The 27,863-nt window shown below is 35.8% G+C and overlaps 1 protein-coding gene across 1 annotated transcript in view; it reads right to left on the minus strand.

Annotated features, from left to right (window-relative positions):
- PRDM1 (PR/SET domain 1) overlaps positions 1-7,882 on the minus strand; it is a 29,362-nt gene extending 21,480 nt beyond the window's left edge. The window contains exons 1-2 of the mRNA XM_015822398.1: positions 7,864-7,882; positions 6,620-6,871 (exon numbers count right to left, since the gene is read on the minus strand). Coding sequence (XP_015677884.1) covers positions 6,620-6,871; positions 7,864-7,866 — 255 coding nt within the window. The 5' untranslated portion in view covers positions 7,867-7,882. The remainder of the gene's footprint in view (positions 1-6,619; positions 6,872-7,863) is intronic.
- Between the last annotated feature and the right edge of the window lie 19,981 nt (positions 7,883-27,863).

The raw sequence follows: 27,863 nt of genomic DNA on the forward strand, positions 1-27,863 counted from the left end.
ATTCTTCTTTAGAGTATTTATCCTTATTGCCCCATTATTTCTTATTTGCATTTTTCTTCCTTCATACATTATTATATACACATTTTCCACGTTTAACCTTTCCACATTTATTCTCTCTTATTTCTACTCTCTAGCCAGTCATACCACTTGCTCCATATTAAATAATATTCTGTGTCTTCTTTTTCTTTTATCTCTTTTGCTAATTTGTCCATTTTTATTTTTTTTAAAGTAGGTTCCATAGCTTAAAAAAGTTTGAAATCCCCTTCTATACCAAATAAAGCTTAGGTGATTGGGATGGCTATTCTCAACGATTCCTAGGAGTTGCAGTTTTCTAATGTGTTGAAACTTCATAGAAAACTACAATTTCCAGAGTTATTTGTAGCAGAAAGGAATGGATGCTAAACTAGTTCAAATCAGTAAGAGGAGAAAAAAAATACTGACAGAGTAGTAGCACAAATACCTAGGATTTGGCCTGGTATGAATTTTTTTTGATGAGTCTGATGCAATTCTTGACATTTTTCCCCTTAAACTTTAACAAATTCAAACCAGTTGTGTATCTTTTAAAAACAAGCAGAAACAAATAGGGACATGCCTAATGGCAGTGTTTATTTTTACCACTCTTAAGCATTTTTCATAGAGGTGAAAAAGGCAGATGTTCTTCTGGCTTTTCCCCATCTGACTTAATTTACATTCTGTTACAGCTTTCATGAGAAGTTTATAGCCAGTATTTTGAATTATACTGAAGTCTGGCTGTTTTTGCTTTTCATAGTTATAAAAAAATGCACTCTCCCTTACATTTTAATTTAAACATATGTTAAAGTTTTCAAAGTGTCTAGGAATCATTATGATTTGGAATCTGTCAAATGGAAACAGTTGGTGGATTTTTGTACAATAATTCAAAGCATGCCCAAACAATATTTTGAGCAAGGTCTTTAGAAAGAATTTAGTGTGATATGTTTGTTATCCACATTAAGTATATGGATGGATTGTGTATATGGGAGGGGGGGAATGGATTTGTTTGATGGTATGAGGGATGAAAACAATCTGTAGAGTAATATTTGTTACTTCCAGCAATTTCATTTGGCTAAGTTTCTCTCCCTGTATTCTTCTTTCAAGTGTTTGAATATTCAGATAATGGTTAAGAGAAATTGCACAGAATTTCCAGATATTTTTTAAACACTGCATGAAAGTTTCATAATTTGCAAGTTACTATCAGAGGAGGAAAAGGGAGAAACAGAATGCTACTGATGGAGAACAAAAGTGGGATATGCTGCTTGATATTGTCTATCATAATTAGCAACTCTCAAGTCTTCATTCCAACATTACATTTCTGGAAAAACTGCCATGTTAGTTTGTGGCAGAAAAACAAAACAAAACAACAAAACAAAACAGCCTTCTGGCACCTTAAAAAATAAAAGGATGCCAAAGCTTTCATATCCATCTCATTAGATGCATGAAGTATCATCCTGAATAAATTACAGCTATTATCAAGCCTTGGACACACTGGAAGAATCACATTCTTTCAGGAGGAAAAGGTAAGTGCAATCAGGGTTGAGAATATGTGCACCAGAATCACAGTTGTTTAGGCTTCCTCGTACATATAACTAGCAATTGTTGAATTAACATCCCCCATAGAAAGGAACTTAGTGGCTATTTTCTTAAGTGTTAGTTATGTGTGACCTTTAAATTTATTCTAAAGAGCACATTAATTTTCTGACAGTGTGAATGAGATACTACGCTAAGTTACCAATAATTATTTATTGTAGAATGACTCCCCTTCCAAAGAAAAAGAAAAATATAATAATGTTATGAAGAAACTCTATAGAAATCCAACTTAGAGCCACAGATCAGGAAACTGAGTTTGGCTGTACATAAAAAAGATGTATTAATATAATTATGAACTGGTAACATAATTTTTTTTAAAAAAATAATCATAATATCAAAATATACACAACTTTAAAAAATACAACTACAAATCAAAAAGGAATGTAAATTAAGCCTTGCTGAATTTTGCGAGACACAAAGTGATGTTTCAGATTTGTCCACAAGGTGTCCTTAAGCACATCTGCTTTGGAATACTTTTAATGCTGTCCCAACATTACAAATTCTCCACTAACTAATGGGAATGGCAGCAGACCTTCTGAACTGCAAAAAGATGTCTCTGACAAAGAAACTGTGATGGACAAAGGAATGTTAATGCCTGTGTTTTAAAACTGAATGGAAAAGCTTCTCCTGTTGCTAGGATAAGTACAATTCTTAGACAGACTGCTTCCCCCCCCCCTTTTAAGTGATTATAGAAAGTATTTAATTCAAGAAATTTTAATTACTAGTTCTGCCATTAGTATATGGATATTACTTATGGAATATAAAGTATAGTCATGTGTTACTGGTGGCTAAGACCCTTATGCTTCTTGTTCATATAAAATCCTGAAATTGGCCTACTGAAAATGGACTGTTGGAAAACAAGACACAGGAGAGTGTCACTTTCTACATTATTAAAAAAAAAAAGCAAGATTACAACTATTACAATACATTCTTATTCATTACAAATAAGTTACAATGTGTTACTAGTGCTTTAGGTATAAAGTTACAGAATTGCTTCTATATTATGCTACTCTGATGTGATCCTTAAATTTCAGATTTTGGGCTGAAATTAACTGTTAATTGTCTTAAAATCAGTTCTTTCTGGTGAAAGCAGCTTTGTTTTTCTTTATAGGAATGCACACTAGAATTTGACAGAGGGAACTTAGTCCTATTAATTCTCCTGAACATTAGTGATATCCTAAACAGGCTATTAGCCTCCCTGAATTAAATAAAAATAAATCAACAGGCAACTCTTTAAAAAAAGGTCACCAATTGTTGGAACTAAGCCACTGTATCACTTGTATAAACATTTTTTTTAAATATCTTCCCCCTTTCATGTTTTATCTCTATATAGAAGCCACTTCTTTTGATTCTGTATGGGCATCGGCACCTTTTCTGTGTAACATTCTATTTGTCTGTCACTTGATACAGCCCATGCAGATTTTATGTAAGTACCAGTACTCTATATCTTTCTCTAATCCTTATTATTAACTTATTAAAATGACCCTTCATAAGACACAGGCTATTATTTCTTTTAATGGGCACTAACTAATATCACTAGCACATATAACTTAAGTAACAATAACAACAGAATAACAGAGTTGGAAGGGACCTTGGAGGTCTTCTAGTCCACCCCTCTGCTCAAGCAGGAGACCTGTACCATTCCAGACAAATGGCTGTCCAATCTCTTCTTAATGGACCAGCCACAACTTCTGAAGTAATAACAAATACAAAATAAACTGAACCTGGATTGATGTCCATGAGAAATAATGATTAGAAATGCTAGTTAGCTTAACCTCCACTTCTTTACTTCCAGGATATCTTGTTCACTTAAGCTTTTGTCTGGAACAATACCCACTTTCTTTTGTTTTTGGAAACATTGGGAAAATAATGCACTGAAGAGGGCTTATATCCTATAATTCATTCTTTTTTAAAAGGACAGAGTGAGAGATAATGTTTGCCTGTTGCTTCCTCCTTACATGAACATAGCAACAACATTTGCAAGATATTCAAGTGATAAATATCTATTTAATGGGTTAGTATACAATTTGGTTAAATGTTTAGTTTAATTTTCTGTGAACTACCATATTGTTGGATGGAAGGGTGGCTGAATTCTTAAAGAGCAAAACAATAAATATTGAAGCACAATTCTCTTCAAGTGCAGCTAATAAGGAGCAGTACCTTTTGTGGGTCTAAGTACCAGTTAGTACAAAAATACAGCATCTAGATTACTTCCTGGAATCAGTCCTCGGGAATACAACCACCCTTTTAAAAATATTATTTTCTGCAATCAAACGTTTTTGGTCTGTAATCTCTAAAAATCTGAGACTAGGCATGTTTTCCTTCCCACAAGCCTATATAGAAATTAAAGTCTGCAATGGAGATTCTTCTGTAGACTCTTACAAAAAGAGTTTGGCATGGTCTCCTCTGCTGTGATTGGCTACACTAGAATGGACACTTTCCTGGTACCAACCTTTCTATCTGGCCAGTGTGTATTCTATTTGGGTCCATTTATATGTGGATGTTTGAGGTTTTTTAAATCGTCTGATGGCTTTCTTAAATGATTGCCTATTATTTTAAAGAAGCCCAATTTGAGGATTTCATTTAAAAGGAGTGTTCATTCAAAAAAAAACAACCTACTTGTCCACATTGAAAAAAAAATAGAAAATACTATATCATGAATGTCCATAGACAAATGATACATCTTTGAACGTTAAAAACTAAAGTTGCTTTAAGATGCCCATACGCTTACTAATGGAAACTGTATAATGAAAAACAGCTCCATAAAGTAATCCCCAACAAAGGTCAACCATATGACATGTCTTGCCTTTTCAATAAAAGGTGGAGTTCCAGGATTAGTAAAGCAATGAGAAATAAACAAAAACAAGACACACACAGGTGCACATACAAAACACGGGAGTATCTGTAGGCTCTAGGAATATTACTCTAAATACCGTTCCTTAATGACAGCATTAACATTTCATAAGCATATTTTTCTCCATAAAAACAGCTCACTTCTTGCGTCATTGTATGTGATCATGTCTGAGTAATCTATCTCTGAAAAATAGCAAGGCCTCTGTCTGCCAAAAGCTACAAGCTCAAGCATACATGTAAGATGCAGTTCCTTTAATTTTTTGCATACAATACTTCGCAGTATGTCATAAAATCAAGTTTAACCATGAATATAATATGCTATGAGAAGAAATGTGTTCTCATTGCTTCTGTGTTTGTGAATCGATGTAAATAGTTCAAGATCTAGAACATAAGAGATGTTTGGATTCTGAACTCAAGTTCTCTCCCCTCTGCCACCAAAATATTCATAAACTCTAATACCGATTAACCTGATATTCTGCCAAAACACTACCACAGAGCTGATATAATAATTACAAAATCTAAATCTGAGTCAGCATACTATGAACAACATATATTGTATCCTAAATGGGATATGGGACTGGGTGCAATAGTGCAATTTCTCTTTTTTATATATAGCAAAGGAGACTAGAATGAAAAACAAATGAAGGATACTGTCTATTGATAACCTCTGTAAAGATTCATGGAATTACATTTTATGAGATACAACTACAAATCTTGTAGTTTCTTAAACTACTATTCAATATAATTGTTTAAAAATGATTGGCAAATATACAGTATTAATGTTTGTCAACCTATAGCAAGGCAGTATTTTTTTTCAGACTGCTTGTAATAAAACAAGAAAATTAAGACTCTGGTTGTTTCAGCGGGCAGGACTAGCCTAGGGGTATTTTAAATTGGTTTTAACTAAATTTTAGTAGAAGCGGCCTATTCAAATATTTATTTTTAATTATTTTCTTAAATTTTGTATTTTGTATTGTATTAAGTTGTTTTTAAAATGGCTGTAAGCCGCCCTGAGTCCTCCGGGAGAAGGGCGGCGTATAAATATAATAAATTCAAATTCAAATTCAAATTCAAAAATGGGTTATCATTGGATATTAGCTAGTTGCTTCTTCACATTTCATTTTCAGGCCAATCAGCTAAATGCTGAATATATATTAGTCGAAGAATTAAAACTTATTGCCTAATTTAAGGGCCAAGTATATAAAGGGAATATTGAAATCTTCTGTTGTTCCAGCTCATCATTCAGTTCATATCCAGAGAACAGCACCAAGAATAAAACCATAGAGATACTGTAATAGGCTGCTACCCAAGTTTCTGAATAATGTTAATAAATTACAATTTATATCAGTTCAAGTTTTGGTCCTGTTTTTTGAATGCAAGAATTTCTATTCTGTTTGTTTTAAGAAGAATCTTTTTAATAACTAGAAAGGAATGAATGTACACCCTTCCCTGAGTTCTGTGGTCAGTTTATTTAGCCACAGTAGCAACACAGGTTATAGCTGTTCCACCACAAGTCACAGGAGAGGGACAAAAAAAAAAAAAAGATGGGCTGGCCCTACCATTATTAGCCAGCTGAACATCACGCCTAAGTATAATAGCTACTCTATATGAAGGAATAAACAGGCAACCAATTGCTCATCTAGGCTGATTTTTTTCTCTGCCCTTCTGAAACAACAACAAAGAATGCACCCACTCCAGAGACATGGACTAAAATATACCTGTATGTCCAGCTACCAACAAAGTTCCTGTCCTAGATAAACAAGTCATTTAAACACAGCATATTTAAATGATTTCACTGATCTGACATAATTTTATTGTTTCAGAACAAAAGAGTCACTTATAAGCGATGTATATCCTGCATTTTACAGATATGTTGCTTTAGAACTATACAAAACAACTAATTCTAAACTGGTCAAGGATACAAGTTTGAAACTGTCACTAGTCTGCTAAACCACATCTTACACACAAATTCCATGTATACATCAGCACAATACAGGTCAGGAAGTGTTTCTTCTTTTTGCTGATATTAAAAGGGAGACTTTTTTCAAGCCTTTTCTATGCTTTAAGAAAAAGAAAATCGGTAATGCCTATTTCAAAAACAAACAGAAATCAAAAGGGCATTTCAGGTTGTTGTAATCATTCTCGGTAAACTTGTTCTTACCTCTTTGCAATTTCCTGCATATTTGAAAATCAAGTTCCTTGGCAAAGATGATTCGGCCTGAGTTATGGTGCAACCTTCTGCAGAACTGGGTTCTGTGGGATGATCATTTACAATGTAGGTACACTTGTCTTCAAATTCAGCTTCTGTCCATAGAGTCATATCAGCATCCTTCATGTCCATTTTCATTATCAATATTGTCCTTTTTCTCTGTCCCTTGGAATTCACAATATATGGGCTACACTGTGCGGCAGCCTGGAAAATATATATATACACATACACACATTTGTCATTCTCTTTTCAGTACTGCTGGCAAGTAGATCTAAATGCCTATCTGGGAACACACTGAGGACATGAGCAGGACAGCTGAAAGTTGCACTTTGGGGCTGACTTCCCTGACACACCATGTTCAATAGCTAAAGCTAGTGGGGAAAAAAAGAGAAACCCTCCACATCTCTTTTAGATTGTTTCTTTATAATCTGAATGGAGGGGGGGGATGGTGATCTGAAAGCAAAAAACTTGTGCACAACACAGCTTGTTGGAAAAGTGCACTAAGAAAGTGTCATAAACAAGGAAAGGAAAAGGAAGGAACTGCTTGCTGTCTGCGTCTCAAAGAGCTAAAAATGGAAAGTGCATGCTGGAAGAGCGGAACCTGGCTTGCTTTTTCCAAATGAGGAAGACTGAACTTTCCCACAACTTCCAACATACGAACAACTTTTAAAAACAACATCCCCCCTCCCTACCCTATATTGACTTCCTCTTATCCTCGGGAATGGAAAACTGAGGAAGGCTGCATCCTGCCGCTATCACTCCAGAAACAATCCAAAATAACTAGAAATACTACTCAATTAGCATATTCTTACATATTCCAAAAAGCGTGTAAAACAAAAGTGAACTACGCTGAAAATAGTTCATGGCTTACAAGATGGATCGCAATGCTTCTATGTCTAATAGTGGCTACGCAGTCACAAAATTCAGAGACAAGATATTGTCTTTCATCTAGATTCCTCATCCATGGTGCAGGTACAATATGAAAGGCCTACCTTACAGTGTTTGAATATTATTATTGCAAAAAGTATTATTTGTCTTTCTTTAGAAAAGAATATCACACTTTAAACACAGGAGAGTAGTATTATTATAGAAATATGAACAGATTTATAATAGTACAATTGTAACATTTAGCTTTACAACTATCCCTATGGTAGAAGTAGCAAACTAATTTGCATATTAAAAACAAGTTAACTTACCATTCTGTTTCCCCCAAGTAAAAAGACAATGAATTAGATCAGGGGTCCCCAACCCCCGGTCCGTGGACCAGTACTGGGCCGCGGCAAGCCAGCAACTGGTCCGCACAAGCAAAGCCCCATCTGCGGGATACAGGCAGCACACGAAACCATGCACCCTCCGGTCCGTGGAAAACCCTCTCTCTATGGAACCGGTCCCTGGTGCCCAAAAGGTTGGGGACCTCTGAATTAGACTATAGCTTTTCCATAACAAAAACCCGAAGCTCCAGAATTATACTACTAATCCTCTGGACTGAGATCAAGTAGGTCCCAATACAAAGAAATATTTTGAAAAAGTTAAAAAAACAAAACAAAACCTGCTTAATTCTGTATTTTCTCACAGAATTCAACTCTGGCAGGCTTATTAGTTCTTCAGATAAATGCTGATAGGATCGATTCCAGAGACTTTAGCACCATATGAAAAAAGCTTCACACTGTACACACTAGGAGAGCGAAGTAATAGTGAAACTCAACTGACAGTTGCTAGTAGCAGTGAAAGAATTAATCATCATAAAAATAAAGATCCCTTGAACTTTAAGGCACCTTAGAAAGAGCACTTTCAAGAAAAAAAACGATTGCCACTGTCAACGTGCTTCTTGCTGTGTTTCATTCAAAAAAAACCCCTCTCAAGCGATCTGAAAAAAAGTTGCTTACCAAGGTACAGTCCACAAATACTTCCAGCTGGCAGCCTGGCGTTTCAGGTAAGTCTCACACATATCTAAAGAGTAAACATTTCTCCTGCCTTCCACTTGGCCCGTGGAAGTAAGACTGACTCATGCCTCGAGATTTAACTCTTGTTGCTTGGGCTGGCTTCTCAATCACGAGTTCTCTCTCCCTGTCACAGGTGCTGCTGTTCTTAGGCTTTAACTTCTTTTGAAAGACTGGAGGGCTGAGTGTTTCAGTCTCTACTAGCGAAACAGACTCTTCCTTTCTCCTCCCTGCTACCAAGTTTCCAATGAGCCAGTCATTTCTGATTTACTCACACTCAGAGCTGTCAAGAGCAGGGGTGGGGCTATACCTGCAAGTCACTCAGAGTTATCCAATGAAACTATAGTCAGAAGGAATTTTTCCTTTCTGAAAATCACAGCAATGCAGATTTTCCAATTAACACGTAAGCTGATTAATAGGCTGGTGGCACTGGAATTATCTTCCAAGGGAAGGGGAAATATTTGATGGTGAAAAATAATATAATTGGTTATATACTGCATAGGAACCCAGTGTGAAGAATCAGATGTAAAACAGAACATTATTTTTCTTATTCCTTACTTCTATTTCTAAATTAAGCTTTCCAGGAACATCAAAAACCAATTAAATTTCTGTTGATGACTTTATAACAGATATACAAAAGAGCAAAATTTTTGTTGTTGTTATGCAGTTTGATCTGTCATAAGCTTTTAAAGTAAAAATAACATCCAAATTTTCTGTACAACGTACATATTATTCCCCCCCCTTTTTTACACCCCTTATTAAGATTAATAGGACTTTTACTCAAGGGAAAGTGAGCGCAAGACTGCAGCCTTACCTTTGTACTATTTTAAAATAGCATCAGTTAAAGAAGAAACAACACAGCTTTGCCCTGCAGGTGTTTTTGTAGAGAGTAGTTCAAATGCTAACGTAGTCCAGAAAGAAAATCTGCATTATTAAAACGTGTAATAGACACAATCACTTAAAGAGCGTGTCACTAATGAAATAAGTATTTGTGTGTAATAATTACACAGGCATGTGTTCTTGCCATTTCTTTTCCTTCTTTCCATATTAATGTGCTGCCTTGAAGGAAGGACATCCTGTGATGATGGCATACAATGTCCTGTTTGTCTATTATGAAGTACATTAGACCTCGCATTCCTATTTCTCATTACCAAACAAACCAGATGCATAACTTCCTTTAGTGGTCCTGGCCCTTCAGTGTGGAATCCTTCAGCTCACAACAATTGCGAGGTCGCATAGCTCCATGCACAGTCACACATAGTATCAAAAATACCAAGTCAGTTCAACAAAGGACAAGTCTCCTACTTTTCCTTTTTACCTCGCATCTTCAGACATGTTTATTTTACTGTGCCTTTCCTCTTGCGTAGGAAGGAACCTGTTTTGACTTGTTTTAAAAATACAAGTAAGTGTGTATGTGAGGATTTTTGTTATTTGGAGAACCAATCTCTGATTTTGTTTTAACATACAGGTCATACCATAGATTTCTGAAGTTCTTGAAGTTGTGAAGATGAACAGGATTATTTGTTTGTCTAGAGATGACACAGTACAGAGAGTAGCATTTATCTGTGTAAAGACTTCTAACATATTCTAATCAAATATTCACAGATCACTGGGCATTACTAAGACATAGTATCAGACAAGTACCTGATAAGTCAACAAAAGAATTGACAGAGTTTATGCAAATTATGGAATATGCAATAGGAACAAACATTCAAAACAAAAAAAAATATCAATTTTGATAACTGATGATGAATCAGAAGTTTGCTACATACTCAGTATTTTGTACTCAAATATAAAATTGTGGCTTCTATATTATGAGATAGCTTGCACCTTACTACCTTCCTGTAATTACAGGTAGTCCTTGACTTACAACAGTTTATTTAGTGACTGTTCAGAGTTACCACAGCACTGAAAAAAGTGACTTACGAGCATTTTTCACACTTATGACCATTGCAGCATCCCCATGATCAGGTGATTTATATTTGGATGCTTCACAACTGACTCACATTTATGACGGTTGCAGTGTCCTGGGATCATGTGATGACCTTTTGCAGCCTTCTGGCAAGCAAAGTCAAACCAGATTCACTTAACAACCATGTTACTAACTTCATAAGTGCAGTGCTACAGTTAACAAATGTAAAGTCATAAAATGGGGCAAAACTCCCCTCACTTAATGAATTTCTCACTTAGCAACATAACTTTTGGGCTCAATTGTGTTCGTAAGTTGAGGACTACCTGTACTTCAAAGTCTGTGAATGTGGGAAAACTGGATAAACCAAACAGAAGCTACAGATAAACTCTCCACAGTACCATAATAAACTATAATGGTCAATATGGCTGTCTGATTCTAATCTTGTGAACAGCACAAACAAGGGGGGTTATTTCTGCATACAGCTCTACTAACAGGGATAGATCATGTATGGCCAATATGACTTCCCATGGAAGCATTACAGATCCCAGTGCACAGTATAATCTGAAACTGCTTTGGTGTAGGAAGCAGCTATGCTTCCCAGCCCAGTCATGCTCCTTCTAACATGAATGACCTGACTCACTTTAATATTCAGATACTCTTCACTCAACAACCACAAATGGTTCTGGCAACTTCATTGTTAAATAAAGCAGCCGTTTAGTGAAAATCATGCAACTGCAACCTTGCTTACAATTTTACCTCAGCTTTTCTTTGCTTCTTGCTACTTCCTTCAGCTGAACTGGGGTTCTTTCTCTTTCTCTTTCTCTTGTAGGGTGAATAAGCAAATAAAAATAAAAATGGGTTACATATGGTTGCCATTAATCTGTGTGTCAATGTTTAATTTAGAATTTGCAGGATGGATTCCAAAGAGAAATGCCAGGACTCTAGTGAATCTTGAAAAAGATTTCTTAAGAAATTGTCCCTGAATATACTTACAATGTCAGAAGGATATGATCCCAAACAGGTGGGTGAGCCCAAATGGTAGAAAAGGTTTCAAATCATGACAAAAATGGGGAAAAGGGCAAACCTTACAGCTCTTTTCCTCCAGCCCTTTGGAATGCTCATCCCAGCATTAAACAAAATTTAGATGCTGAAAAAAAGAACATGGTGGCTTTAAGAACCGTGACACATGGTGACTGTTCTAAAGGCAATTAATTATTCTAATCAGGACTAGTGTTTTCCTTAGCGATATTGGATACCATGAAAAACAGCATAATTAATAAACAAAATTATTCCATTTGCTTGCTGCCTTAATTGGGAAAGCAACTCCAAGTGAGATGCATAAAAAAGATTAAGAAACAATAATACAATAATAAATTGTAAACTTTCTGCACATTGGGAAAATAAAACAAGACCTAGTAATTCATAATTTTTACCTATTTGCTACCTTTTGACAGGCAGGCTTTCCATGCCTCTCTCCTCAGTTAGAGACTGCCACCTACATGGGACATGGAAACAGGCCTTTTCAGTTGCAGTTCTTTAGAACAGGAGGATATTCAAATGGCTTCCTTCTAGTTTTGAAAAAAAAAAATAGCGAAAACTTGGTTATTCCATCAAGCCTTGGTGGTTGAGCTGTTGGGACTACTCTGTCAGATAATGAATTAGTTTGATGGAGCAACTCATAATCCCTCTAAATAAATGAAATTGATCACTCCACAGAATGGATCACAATCTACTACTCTCCTTGAGGGCCTATTTAAAGAGCCAGGTTGTTGCAAAAGCATAACAGGGCAGGGCCACATGGGCTTGTGGGGGGGGGGAATGCTGGCCTATAAAGCAGGTGTAGTAATAGAGAAGTTTATTTCCTAAGTCCCACAAAATGACATTTCTTTACAAAAGGCACCTCCAACAAATCAATTTTGCCAGATCTTACTGAATAGACAGAAGTACGGTAGCTGGGGAGCTGGTTTCATCAGTATCCAGATCCTAATTTTATGAAAATCTTTATATGGAATAATTAAATACCTTCAATACTTGAATTGTTTCCAGAAGTAACTCAATAAAAATAGTCCTCATTTAACAACACTAACTGGGATAAGAAACTCGATCATTGAGCAATATGGTGGTACGTTGAAAAACCATGTGGGTACATTACTTAGTGACAATAGTTCTGGCAGTCCTGGTTGCTGTTGTTAAACAAGGACCACCAGGGTTGTTAAGCAAGGACTTCACATGACAACTTCCTGCTGACTTCCCCATTGACTTTGCTTGTGAAAAGCTGGCAAGGAAGGTCACAAGTTGTGATCAGGTGACTCTGGGATGTTGCAACAGCCATAAATTCAAGATCCAGTTCTAACTATCCTAAATTTTAACAGTCGCCGAACAAGTGATCATTAAATGAGGACCACTTGTATTTTGAATTGTGTCCATAACTGGTAACCAGTGCAACTACCAGAATAAAGGAATTACACATGCAAAATGAGAAGTATCCATAACTACTTACACTACTGCATTTTGGACCAGCTACAAATTCTGATTGCCTAGGAGTAGCCCAATGTAGAGCACACTGCAGTAGTCCAAATTGGGAGGAAGTGTCTAGAGCAGGGGTAGTCAACCTTGGCTCTTTTATGACTCGTGGACTTCAACTCCCAGAATTCCTGAGCCAGATAAGCTGGCTCAGGAATTCTGGGAATTGAAGTCCACGAGTCATAAAAGAGCCAAGGTTGACTACCCCTGGTCTAGAGCATCAATGATTGTAAGAATGGCTAACTGATCGAAGAAGATTCACAGATGGCGCACAAATGCATCTGGGAAAGGCCTACCTGGCTATGGTTGCTACTTCTCACAGAGCAGGAGCAAAGTATCCAGGAGGACCTTCAAATTATATGCCATTACTATTTGGGAGAGTGCAGTTCTACCCAGAAGTAAAAATGGTAAGTCCAAGAAAGCAGAAAGTATTTAAATACAGAGCAACTCAGTCTTGTTAGGGTTGAGCTTGGCCCCTGCAAACCTTAATTAATGAATCAATGAACCCATAATTATTCTGTTTTGTATGAGGGATTTTATCCCTCAAGTTCCAAAATGATTTGAGTGCCCTCCTATTACACATTTTGACTTCTATAGGTAGTAAACTGCTATTTGTGTTTGACAGCAAAATATATTGAGCTAGGCCTGGTTCTAATAATATTTAGCCAAAATATGTTACTACTTTATAGAGTCTTATTCAACATGGTATATAATGTAGAATACATTACAATGTATTACATATGCACAGAGTCATAATATGTATATCGAGTTATGAAAAGAAATAAGACACATTTGTACTGTTTATATATCAAGATATCTTTTGACTTCTTGGGTGTTCCAAGCAATTTGTCATTCCTGCCTCCCCCATATTAATATTTAGAAATGTATTATTGGGCTGGCAGTTTGTTGTTTTTACATAGAGTTCACTCATTCCATCTGGAATTTGCAAACTCAGTGGTGCTCATTTCAGAAAACACACTTTTTAATCATACTTTTATTGTTCCTTTTCTGTTCAGAGAAAACCTCAATTACATTATTAGTCAGCATTTCTCAGACAAGACCTTTTCTTTTTCTCTCTCTCTCTCTTTGCAGTAGCTTCTAGGCCAGCAGCAAACCATGAGAGACCTGTGCTGATGTCAGAAACTCTGTCTTCACCCTCACCCACTTCACTTCCTTTGATGCTGTCATCTCATGCCACTGAGGCTCAGCAGTAAGTGAATGTTACTACAGCTTCAAAAAGTCACTGGAGTTGTCTTTCCTCTCCTGCATGCCTCTGCTTGAAGGCTATTTTTTTTTTCTCCAAAAGACAGAGCCGGCAGAACAGCGCAATGGTTGTGAGAAACTGAGTTCAACAGATGATATTGAAAATGCTATAGGGGCATTAATATAGATCAGAAACTAAAGCAGCTTGTTGTTGTTTTTTTCAAATTCTCCTGTTCTTTATACAAACAAGGCTACTGGTAGGAACAAATTGACCCTATCAACAGAAAGAAGAAAACCTTTTGTTCACCAGTTCTTTTCTAGGTAGACCTGGTTCCGGCTCTATACTGTACTTTCAGAGAATAGTTCTAAGTATGATCTGACTGTAGTCATCTTTTACATTTAAAGAAACAAATCTTATGAAGGGAAAATGTTTTTATTAATTACTAAAAATCTGAGAAGGCTTTTTACTAGTATAAAAGGCTTTTTATCAGTATAAAATCGGCAGAGAAAATGAGTATATAAGGGAAGATGAAGCCATTTGAATTTTTCTTGTGCAATATTGCCTCTGAATAATTCCACAAATTTTGGGGAAATTACCCTGTGGATTCCAAGGTAAATCTTGGGTTATCAATCATCTTGATAACATAAATACTCCAAAATACTTTCAATGTGTTAAATTCTCTCTAGAATAAAAATAAACATAAATTTAAAATTGGCCCCGAATTCATTAAAGGCTTTAAAGTTTTAAAAGCTCTAAAACTTTGGTAAGCTCCTAACTAGAAGGCTTCTGAATGATTTTCTAAACATTTATTAAAAGTAGATATCCTTCAGTGTAGCTGGACTCCCTATGTTTATATGGATCAATCTACAAAGTTTCCTTGGCAGCAAAATAGATTTGGTTTGCTATTAAATTCTTCCAGGATATTTTTTCAACTTTCCAGTTTAGCATGGAGTTCTGGATTTCTTAACGATCTCCCCTCCAAACATTAATTAGATCCAAGCCTTCTATGATTTTTTCAATTGGCCAAGATTTTCTAGAGACTTCCATCTTTACTTATAGAGCATAGTAGATTATTAAATTGCCTACCCTTAAAATTGGAACAGTAAGTGCAAATGTATCAGCAAGATCTAGATCTCAGGGTATTAATGCCATGCTTGCTGTTTTTAAATTTACATTAATTAATTCAATAAGGTCTATGCCATATTTAATGCCGTTGCTATGTACTGAAGCTTGAGCATCCATTCTTCATGTGTAAATTGACTTCTATCCATATTCTTATGTTTTTTTAAATATCTGATGTTAAAGAGGTTAGATATTAGAGAAACATTAACTAGAAATGCTAGCATGCATACATCTATTCAGAAATTTTGCTGAGTTTAATATCTCCTGATATATCAATGGATGTAACATTCCAGTCTAACCAAAAAGACAAATAATTTATTATTTTACATGGCCCTGGTTGGTGATCATTTGCTCTTAAAACACTTATGCTAGTTAACAGAATCAGGTGTGTGAAGGTTTCTTTTTACTTCACCAAAATTTAACTCTCTTTGGTGTAGTGCTAAGGGCTGGCATTCAAATTTGCTCTTTTATATGTATTAAACTATCAGCTTATATATATAAAAGTTCAGACCTTTTTAATGTATCTGAAGATGTACTATTAGCTGTCTTATCTGGTCTAAATTATGTATAAGTCCCTCTTTGAAGGAGATGAGTGGTCCAGAAATGGGAAAAACAAACAAATAAAATATATGAAGCTAAAATCCTTTCCAGGATGATTTGAGGAACTGTATTTCTGCAAAGGAAGCTAAAATAGTTTCTAACAGTTTTTCATTAACACCATTAATGACAAATTCTACTTCTAATAGTCCGCAGCACAAGGCAAGCAACATTCTAAGTATAACTCAATTGTACTTTTAATTAATTGATTTTCATTTATTTTCTGAATTTTGCATTAAATTTAGAATGTGTGAAACAGAAGTGAAAATTTCTCAGACCTAGAAATAAATTGGTGGTTGAAGAGGAGTGACGGTATTATATTTAGAGAAAAATATGAGGTAATCTTGAGAGAAAAATAAAAGGTGACCTTGACAGGAAGGTTTATTGCAGGCCCCCCCCCCTTTTTTTTGTTTTCAAAGCGCAGGCATACCTCTTGAAAATTATCAAAACAGTTTCCAAACTGAATTACAAACAGAATCCAAACTGAATTCTACTTGTACACGTTGCTTAGTTTAAAATGTGATTATTAACTTAAAACCAAATGAAACTTATCTAAGCCACACAGAAGATCCTTCCCTTTACATTTACATTATAGGTAAATTATCTGCCATTTTGGAGGTATCCTCACTTGTAACCTATCAGTGATGCTCATATCCTTTTCCAATTACAGAAGCTGCAAGTCTATAAAGAGTCCTCTAGTCTCCTTAAATAACTCACACCTTCTTCTCTTTTCTGAACCGTATTAAAAAAAACACCACGAAATCTTTAAAAAACAATGAGGGCCAAGAGATTCCTCCTCCCCACTCTTACAACTATGCATCCTGACTTTATCAACAGGCTGTATCAACAAGCTATTGTTTCCCAACAGGGTTTATGGAAGAAGGTGGTTAATGTTCAAATAGGTTTTTCTCGGTTCCACTCAAGGGATATCAGCTGCTGACAGAAAGTACCCTAGATTTTTTTTTTAACTGCTTCCTTAGGAAGACAATAAATCAAAGAGCAGCATGGACCTGACTTGGAAACACCTGAAGCTGAAACTGGTTTGTTCTTTTATTTCCAGAATCAGTAACTTTTGAAGAAAGACCAAGCTTCATGAAAGTGATAATCCCACAATAGAGAGTCCATTAAAGGTATTAAAGCATCGGCTGATCGGCAAGAGAAGCTCTGTCCTGACAATAGACAATTAAAGCTGATAAAACTGAACTACTTGTTGCTGTTCTAATTCCATGTAATTATGTGCTCCTTGTCCCTGCCTCCTGTACACAGGGATGAGCCATGCTTCTTTAATCTTCAAAGTACCTGACCTAGTTCCTCTTGTGGTCTTTTCAGGACCTGTTTTATTCCCATCTGGATCTATGTTTTCTCCTTCTCTTTCTCTGAACCATTATGGAAAATTAGTATAAAGGGGGGGGAAAAGAGAAAGCATCAAAATGCAATTTGTTGATCAATATTTCTGGAGCTCCAAACAATAAACATTGATCAGCCAGCTGCAGTTTATCAAATTCAATTGTTATAATTTTTTATTGTTAAATGACTCAATACTCAAAAAGTCAAGCAATACGCTATGAGAAGTTAAATTATTATATGAAAAGAGGATGCTAAAATGGTATGGTATGCCTCACTTGAACATTGTTGCACACATAGACAGACGCATACACTTGAACAATCTCATTCTCCTTCACAGTCTCACTGCATTTCAGAGAAAGCTACATAAGTTTGAATATATGGGGTTTTTTTCTGATAAGCCATATGCACTGGAATACCAAATATATTCATGTCGATTATTTTCCATCATACAGTATTTTTCTTTTAAAAAAATTATTCAATTGGAGTAGTTCTTGAGTTGTTTATGGCCAAGTCAGCAAATCAAAACCTGTGGAACTACTTACATATAGCTTTTACAAGAGCAGTAACTATTTACATCTGTTTATATACAGAAAGTGGGGGGAGGAGAATAAGTGGATACTAGATGCAGAACAGAATATTTAATCCTCTTTTTGATTAATAATTACAGAATATTTGAGTTAGAGGCAGAGGAAACAGAAAATATTATTGTAGCAATGCTTTCTGCTAGGAAAAAAAACTATCAAATTATGTGTAAGTATGTTACTGCTGCAAATTTCACACCGGGTCATTTTCCTACTTGTTAGAATTGCAATATGGCTTTTATACTCTATTATCACAGTATATTATGACAAATCAGAATAATCCTTTATTTTCAGGCATGTGTAATTTCATACCATATATTTGTGATATTTTCATTTTTTTTAAAGATCAGGAACTCTGAAACACTCATGGACTTCTTTACTTAGAACGTAGCCACTAAATTGAGCAGACTAAATGATTTATTTGATCTCCAGTTAAATTTTCCCTAGTGTTGTTTGCTTGTTTCCTGAGTCAGACTGCCTGTCTGATAGGAACTAACATTTCTAACGTTCCACTAATTTCCCATTTGTTTCAAGTGCTGCTTTTTAAAACAGTTTACTTAGGAATCTCATTTGAGATCCTACATTTTTACACTTCCAATTTTTCTTGTATAGTATAGCCTTTCAATTCCCTTCCCAACTACTGTAGGTACTATGATGTAACACATACAAAGTACTTTTTTTTTTTAAAAAAGGGAGACTGCTGATAAGGATTCTGTAAATGACAACTCACCCTGTATTTCAGCATATTGAGCAGAGAGAACAGAGAGAACAGCTTGCTATAAAGAATGCCCTCAATCTGTTGTTTTCATTTAGGATAACAATTGGGCTCTGCAAAGAAAAGACCAAGGCAATTCATACTAAATTGGACCTGCCAACTGCAAGTTGGAATATTGCAAATAATTTACTTTCCATGATAAAAGCCAAAACAAACAGCACCCAGCAGGGGCCCAGCTGATAAAACTGTGTCAAAACTCAAACCATTTGTCAAAGGGGAAGGAAAGCGGTGAGCCAAAAGATGGACTCAGGAAGCAGAATTATCTGGTGCAAGACATTAACTAGTATAAATACCGGCAACGGGGAGGGTGGAGTAAACACATTTACTCAGCAATATCTTGAACTACCCCAAGAAAAATCATTCATGAAACTGTCTCTCGGCTGTGTCACCCATACATTCATTTGCCACAGCACAGCAGTATTTTCTCTCCACTGCATATAATCATTGTGTTCCTTTAATGCACTGAAAACTTTGAGCTACAGACGTACGACACAGAAAAAGACTGATTAAGCAAAAATTAAAAAAAAATGTTTTTCATTTTTATCTCCAGATAACAAAATCTTCCAACCGTACAATAGAACTAACCACAAATCTCCACCTCTGTTGAGCAATTTTAACCTGATAATCACGTCAGAAGAAACTATTTTAATAGTATCTTAAACAATGCAAAGCTACCTAGTCTTATTATAATGACTGGCTATGAATTTATCAGTATAAAATCAAATAGAAAATAAGGGTTGTTGTTTTTTTTTTAAAAAAATGCTTTTATGTTTGCAAACATATCCATTTTAGTAAGTTACCTATGTCGTCTACAATAAACAGTGCTACAAAATACAAGGTAAATATGGGCTATCGAAATAATTGAAAGACATAAAGCATTTTAGCTCCTTAAAGCAAGTGACAGCAAAAGATGTCAGAATCATGCTTAAAGTGCATATGCAAAGACAATTATTTAATGCATAAAATGTAAGATTAATGTTTAAGATGTTTAGCAGTACCTTTGATTAGCCATAGAGGATAGGCTTCCAGTCTTCATTCACAGACCATTAGTTTTTAGTCCATAGGTATATCTTCCATAACTCTCCACGCACCATGAGCCTGCCCCCAACACACACTTGGGCATACAAGAACACACAACACACATACTTTCTACTTCTCACTCCAACTCTCATCTAACTCTGCCTACAAAATGACTTGGATTTTAGAATTTCTCCCTGGAGAGTCCCCTCCTCCCTCCCCTTTCCTTCCACTCCTCCCCATTCTGTAATTAGGCTTAACAGGAGCAATTAACAAAATCAACTCTGCTTAGGTTGGTGGTGGGTGATAATGCTGACTGACCTTTGAAAAATAAGCCAAAAAAAAAAAAAAAAGGAAAATTAAGACATTATCCACTACCACCATCTGATTTAATCTTTTATTATCTGAACAACGTAACATTCAAACACAAGTTTGTTTTTTAAATCTTTCATCATTAAAAATTTGATTAATTTCTGACACTTCATTTTTAGTAAATATAAAAAGATTCAGTTGTGAGATTAAATGGCAATTACATTTAATCTTAAACAAAATGTAATGACAAGTACATTTAATTTAAAAAAAACACCAAAGAAAATATGCACACTGCATCATATTTGCAAATTAATTACCGTTGGATTAATTTATATAAATGTGTTGGAACTACTCTCTCAGAGACAGTTCCATAGCTGGAGTTGGGATAGCATTTCATCATTTTAGACTGATTTGCAATTTGAGGGTCCTTCTTGACTTGATCTATTTTCTGATGAGTGGGTGGAAGCTGTGGCCTGGAGAGTCTTTGCACAAGTTCATCTTGTGCACCAGTTGCACCTCTTCCTCAACCAGGAAAGCCTTCAGACAGTTACTCATGCCCTGGTCACCTCACAACTGGATTACTACAATGTACTCTACAGTGGGCTTGCTTTGAAGACTATCCAAAAGCTATAGGTGATACAAAATGCAACAGTGCTAGCAGTAAAGGGCACCTCCTAGAATGCCATGTATCAGCACTGTTACACAAACTTTATAGCTAGTGGGCTCCAGGTACATTTAAAGATACTGGTCATTACCTGCACATCCCTTTATGGCATAGGGCCTGGATAGCTGAGGGACTGCCCAGCTCCAATTGTTTCTGCCTGCCTAGTACATTCTGGCAGAATGGGTACGCTCCCATCTCTTTCCATTAAATGTTGTTTGTTATATTATGGGACTAAGAAAGTGTGCCTTCTCTGTAGTGGCCCCTACCCTCTGGAATGGCATCCCTCCAAATTATAGGATGGTACCTGCCCTCCTTGGGTTCTGGAAAGCACCGAAGATCTGACTTTGATTGGTAATGGAGCTGTGGTTGATGTGTTAGGCTTGATTTGATTTATTATTGTTTGTTTTAGTTGGGGTGCTCTGCATACAAAGTTTCAGTCCTTCTTAAATGCAACTACTGTATACTGAGTATACTGTATACTGTTTACTGAGTAAACAGAATGGAATGGACCACCTTGGTCACTGTGAACTTTTTTTTGTAGCTTTTGACCTGAAAATAATCACATTCCATTTTAAAGATATGTTTCATATATATATTATATATGGCTTTTGTGTGTATTCAGAAAAAGCACAATTACATCATGCTGCAAGAAAATTCTGCTGGTATCCTTTTAAATATTCATGTATATGAATGCCGTAACTTGTAAATGGACTAACATCATGTAATATTTCAAAGCATAAATACCTTCCATGTTCTTTATTTTTTATCTTGTCATTTTATAATAGAAAAGAATAGGTGAATTAGTTTTCTATTCAAGCATAACTAGTATTACACACACACACACACACACACACACACAGAGAGAGAGAGAGAGAGAGAGAGAGAGAGAGAGAGAGAGAGAGAGAGAGAGAGAGAGAGAGAGAGAGAGAGAGAGAGAGAGAGAGAGAGAGAGAGAGAGAGAGAGAGAGAGAGTAATTGTTAACTATCTGATAGTTTGCAACTAATGCCATATGAGAAAATACCAATAAGAAGCTCAATGTATTTTGGCACTAATAAGAAATGCACAATTTCAAATTTTTTAGTATTGAACTAATAGAAAGCAACTGTCATCCAACAAAAAAGGGGAAGAATTGTTTTTCACAAGGAGTAATAATTTTAAAAATACTAGTGCAAGCAAACCTATATAAGCCTTGCAGAGATGCACTGTGGTAAGATGGGAGGCTAATACATTTTACAAATAAATAAATAAATAGGCAACTGAACATGTTTTTTTTAAAAAACAAAACAAAAAATAATGTCAACATAAAGTAAGGCAAATCACCAATGAGATTTTAAAAGCAACAATTTATGTGTTACATGCCTCAATAAAAAGAGATTTATTTATGGCATAAAATCAGTAGCATTTGCTATCCTGGAAGGGCAACAACAGTAGTATTATGCATAGTAATTGGTGTTTTGCAAATCCATGTTGATACTCTAGTTCAGGGGTAGGCAACCTTGGCTCTTTTATGACTCGTGGACTTCAACTCCCAGAATTCCTGAACCACCATGGCTGGTTCAGGTCCTGCTCTAGTTATTGCAAAAAAACCACCATGGCTGGTTCAAGTCCTGCTCTAGTTATTGCAAAAAATAAAAATTGAAAAAAATATGCTACGTGAGTACAGGCATAAAAATGGACTGTAAATAAGTGCCATTGATTTGATTTAGGCTTCTGTTTGCAATAGTGGTGAATATCTGTAGCTTGGGTATAAGATGAGGGTGAAGGTTCGTTCTCCGAGCTTGTGGGTTGGTTTCCGAACGTTTCATTACCAGGCTAAGTAACTCCCCTAAGCGGAGTTTAGGGGATGTCAGTGTCAGTGTTCTGCTTACAAGGGCTTCAGGTGTGGCTGTGTCATGTGAGGGTCTTGTGATGGGTCCGGTATGAGTCATCAGTGAGAGGACTTGTGATGGGAAGGTTACATCATGTCAGGGCCATTGGGAGGTGAACTGCTGGTGGGAGGGGGAGAGGGAGACTTGCGTGGGTTGGTTGAGGGTCGTGCTGTCTCTGGTTGGCTGTGCAGTTGTTTTGGATTCTGAGGGGTTCATAGGCTGGTTGTAGGTCGATGTGTCTGTTGATGGAATCGCTTATGGAGTGCCAGGCTTCGAGAGGCTTCTGTGCGTAATGTAAGATGTTTATAAGTCCATGATACTAGCTTGCAAGATATCCGTGACTGGATCATACAAAATGCTTACAAGACTGAAATAGAGTGTTGTATGGAGGAGGACGGGAAGCCAGAGATATCTATCTTAGGGTGTATCTGTATTATCTCTGTTTTTTTGTGTGTGCAAACATTATTATATTGTTGTAATATTCAAGAACAACTGATTTATCAGGAACAGATTGAAACAGAACAACATCTGCCTTGTTGATGGATGTCACCTCTACAGAATATGCATATAACAGCTGTGCACAAAATATGACAGTCCAATTTCCTACAAATTTTCACAATTCTAGATCAGAAACTTTGATATTAAGGATGGAATATACAACTTTTCTTCAGAATTGGTAGGATGTAGCTCATAGGGTGCTTGTTGTAGAGGAAAAAGAAAATAGAAGGAATATTATGAACTCTAATTTGAGCCCTTGAGCAGTTTTTGAAACTTGATTATATTTATAGTTGCATAGTCCAGAATCCAGTACATAGTGGGAAATCTAGAAAGGCTGGTCAAATGTCTGGTGGCCAGCCTTTCTAGTTCTCGGGATTTTGGGCTTGTGGGCCATTAATTTATATGCTACCCATCTCACTATCGAGTGACTCTGGGAGGCTTACAACACACCATAAAAAGAAGAAGATAATACCATTAAAATATTAAAATTAACAGAAGTTGGATAAAACTAAGAACAAGTACACAAGCCAGATGGGAGGGGGGGTGTCTTCTACTTAATTCACTAGTCACCTCCAGCGTGAAGCGCACCCATCAAGGGCCCCAAGCCAATTGGCAGAGCCAGTATGTGTATGTTCAAGCAGCACTTGCTTCGATCAGCAGATACACTACACTGGGATTGGCTAAACATATTTGGCTGCCTCTAGTATTCCTGTTCCTTTTCATGTAAAGAAGAAAGCTGGTGACAGAATTTTACTTCAACACAGATAAAAGTATTCACTACCACATTAGTGAAATATAACCGTTTTTCAAACTTAGGAACGTTGTGGCATCCCCATAGTCGCATGATCAAAATTCCAACACTTGGCAACTGACTCATATTTATGACGGTTGCAGTGTCCCAGGATTACGTGATCCACCTTTTGTGACTTTCTAACAAGCAAAGTCAATGGGGAAGCCAGATTCACTTAACAACCGGGTTGCTAACTTAACAACTGCAGTGATTCACTTAGCAACTGTGGCAAGAAAGGTTATAAAATGGGGCAAAGCTCACTTAACAAATGTTTCACTTAGCAACAGAAATTTTGGGCTCAATTGTGGTCGTAGGTCGAGGACTACCTCTGTGATTTGAACAGACCACAGACTTGTTTATGAAGTCCATTAAAACATCCTATTTATAGAATATTGCTCACTATTTTCAATTATTTTAAAAACGTATTTTGGGTAAACAAGATTATTATACATTAATTTTCAAGGCTTCTGTTACGGGTTAATTTTAGGAAATGGTTACTTAAATATGAAAAGATCAAGAAGGATTACACCATGCTAAAATAAAAGCCGACCCTGCTTTCAATTATAGTTTTGTCAGTTGGTAAATAACACCTCTATTAGTCATTTTAATTAACTATGAACACTACATGATACCAGCATCATGGCCCATATGTTCTGCTCCAGGCCCCCCAAATATTAAAAGCTTTTTAATTGATTTACCTAAAGAACATTCAATAAACTCAAGGTGGCGTCCAGCCAGGAAATCCCAAAAGAAGATGAGGAAAAAAGAAGGAATGATGATGCTAAACGTATTTCTCGGTTTGTTTTTCTCTTTCTCCTGGACTCACTGTTAATCTAATCATGTCCTGGTAAAGCTCCTTTTCAATAATATAAATAAATAGATAAGACAACACATACTTTGGCTCCTGTTCTTCTTGGAAAAGCCCCTCTGGTATAGTCAGTGTTCCTTTCAGAGGGCTATGTACATCAGTACATTTTTTTTTATCCTGGAGAAATGTTTAGCTTGGCTACCAGCCAAGGAATTCTGGAAGAATAGAACGTATTAGAGGATTTGCCTTCCACGTGTTTGGCACGCGTCACAGAAAAGTCTGTTCTTTTTTTCTTTTTTTTTGCTTTGCTTTGCTTTCCTTTTCTCCTTCTTTCTCTCTCTCTCCCTTCTCCCTCCCTCCTTCCCTCCCTCCCTCTATCAAACAACAGCTTTGTCAGAAAAAACACAGAACTCATAAGAAGAGCTGGGCATTCTCTATTTTGGCATAGTGATACTATTCCATATAAGGCAAATTTAAATAATCTATTTACAATATATTTATGCTTCTTTTTTCATTTAAAAAGCACTTCAGGCAATGTTTTAATTTCCCTGTTTCTTCTGAAACAAAAAAACACAGTAAAAAAATCTTTACAACTAGAAAAGCACAGGATAGCTTAACTGCACTTTATTTTATGGGGACATATTTTAAAGGTATTTTTACCATCTACAAAATCTCTTGACCCAGACTTAAGAACACTGTCACCAAATAGCTGTATCATAAACTTAACTCTATACAATTAGTACATTTTTCTGTCTTTTGACTTAAGTGTGTGTTCTGCTTCTTCTTGTGGCATTTCCAATTTCTTCACTATTTCTATTGCCAAGTTACAGAAAGAAAATAGCTTAAGAAATATTTCTATTAGGTTTTGTAGCACTTTGGACTGTCAGTGACAGCTTAATTTGAGAAGCCAGGGTGATGTTTGGTTCAACAGATGGTGCTACAATAGAAATCTACAAAGATAACGGAAAGCTTCAACAGCATTAAACAGGGGAGCTTTTAACCAGCTACATTTAATTCAGTACAGTGAGTGCATGGATCCTTTTCATATTTATTCTGACTTCTAGGAGTCTCTAAAAGAAATAAGATACACTTTGGCTAAAGCATTAACCAATATAAGAAGTGAAGTAAGACATTTCTAGAACTCTATATGATGACCAGAACGATATGTAGTATTATTAAACTATCCAATAAGGCAAACCAAAATGCTTAACAGAGGTTTCTCAATAACTTCTACTTTGTTCAAAGGCATAACTTATTTTGCTTACAAAACGGCCATACCATGGAAGCTTGCCATATTTTTCACTAACTCATTGCCTCCAGATATGTTGCATTTCAATTTCCATCAGCCCCAAACACTACTGTGATAATTAAAATCCAACATATCTGACAAGTTGGTAAGTTATGGCATAGTTCTAGTGTTCTCAGAGGGTGGGCATACCCCACTGTAACCCTCAAAATACTGGAGAAAAAAAAGGGTGTTAGAATGGCTAAAATAGCATCTATTTCTAGTGAACGTTATTTAAATTGTCAGATGTAGATGGGCCAATGCTGCTGCTGGATATTTGTCTGCATGCAGTCCAAAACTCTTAAACTATTATGCCACTTAGTTTTAAGTACATATTATAAAATGCAACAGTCGTGCATTGACCCAACATAGTCTGTAAAATGCAGGATGGGCACTGTAATGTATCAATCAACAATTGATATCTTATACTTCATAACAGGGATGTCACGGTTAATATACCAGGTTTAATTTTTTAAACGAATATTATTCCATTAATATATGTTACATCATATTATGTTATATGAGCCGTGGTGGTGCAGTGGTTAGAATGCAGTACTGCAATTGGGGACAATATGCTGAGTCTGTAAAATGGCTTAGAGAGTGCTGTAAAAGCACTATGAAGCTGTATTTAAGTCTAAGTGCTATTGGTATTGCTATTATTTGTCATTATTCTAAACCTATTTTATGTCTACATTACAAGAAAAATATCACTAATCAGGAAAGTGCTTACAGAGGTCTTGCTAGGGATTTCAGAACGGACTTAGTGCTTTGAAATATTTCAGCAGCACTGCATCACACAGTGATTTGAATGTGATTTATGGTAAGGAAAAATGACAAATGAGGATGAGCAGGTTTTCTATACTTCTAATAACACTGATATACATGATTCTGTATTTTAAAAAATCATTTAGAATAAGGCTATTTAAAACATCCGACACAGTTATAAGTCAACAATACTGGTATTTAGAAAAACCTGATTCATAGCTTTAGGTGATTTTAAATTATCACTCTGGTATATACTTCAGAATCTAAAATTGTTATTTCATATTAATTCTGCTTATTTTCACTCACTCTCAGCCCAACTCACCTCACAGGATTGTGGTTATGGAGAAAATAGCAGAAGGAAAATGTGCTGGATGTTTACAGCCTTGAGTTATTTGCAAAAATAATAAAGGCACGATACCAAAAAAATAATTAAATATTATTCTCTCTTAATGCAAAATAAGTGGTAGTATTAATTTTGCTTCCTTTTCAACGATCAAATAATTGAATCACTCATTGTTCTTATCAAAATCATATTTTTAGATTAAAAAAACTACACAGTACTACTGCTGACATATCCATCAGCAACAGAGAATAGTAATATTAATAACGGTTGAATCTCAGATTATGTTTTTTGTTTAACAGATTTGCAGTTAATTGAGTTATTTATTTATTTAAATTTGTATAGCTACATAACTCTAATGGACTCTTTTTAAGTTTTTAAGGACTGACTAAAAATTCAGATTTACAGCCCCAGCATCTGTTGCTAATAGTCCAAGTTTAAGCTGTTAAATGAAGAAAGAAAGAAAATAATATCAGTCTATGCTTAAATTGATGTGGTAACTCATGTTAAGTAATCCTGCAATATATGTATATATTGACTTGCTAAAGATTTATAGCAGATGTGTGGCATTGAATTGTGGTCCTGCATTGTAGTATGTTTCAGATATCAAGCTCTATAATAACAAAATCTAAACATGAAGACTTGGTCAACTTTGCATCAGAAACAGCTAAATATCCACTAGCTTACTAAATTCATATTCAATAGTTATATAATGCAAGCCTTACTTTATTTCAAACCAGGATTTGAAAGGTGTTTTTAACTATCAACAAAACCCACATCACTCCCTTAAGCAACTGTCAGGTATGAAGGAACAAACAGTTCATATCTAAAAGTTCAACAAAAAAAA

This window comes from Protobothrops mucrosquamatus, unplaced genomic scaffold (genome assembly GCF_001527695.2).
Source record: "Protobothrops mucrosquamatus isolate PMUCROS unplaced genomic scaffold, P.Mucros_1.0 scaffold1551, whole genome shotgun sequence".
Lineage (NCBI taxonomy): Eukaryota > Metazoa > Chordata > Lepidosauria > Squamata > Viperidae > Protobothrops > Protobothrops mucrosquamatus.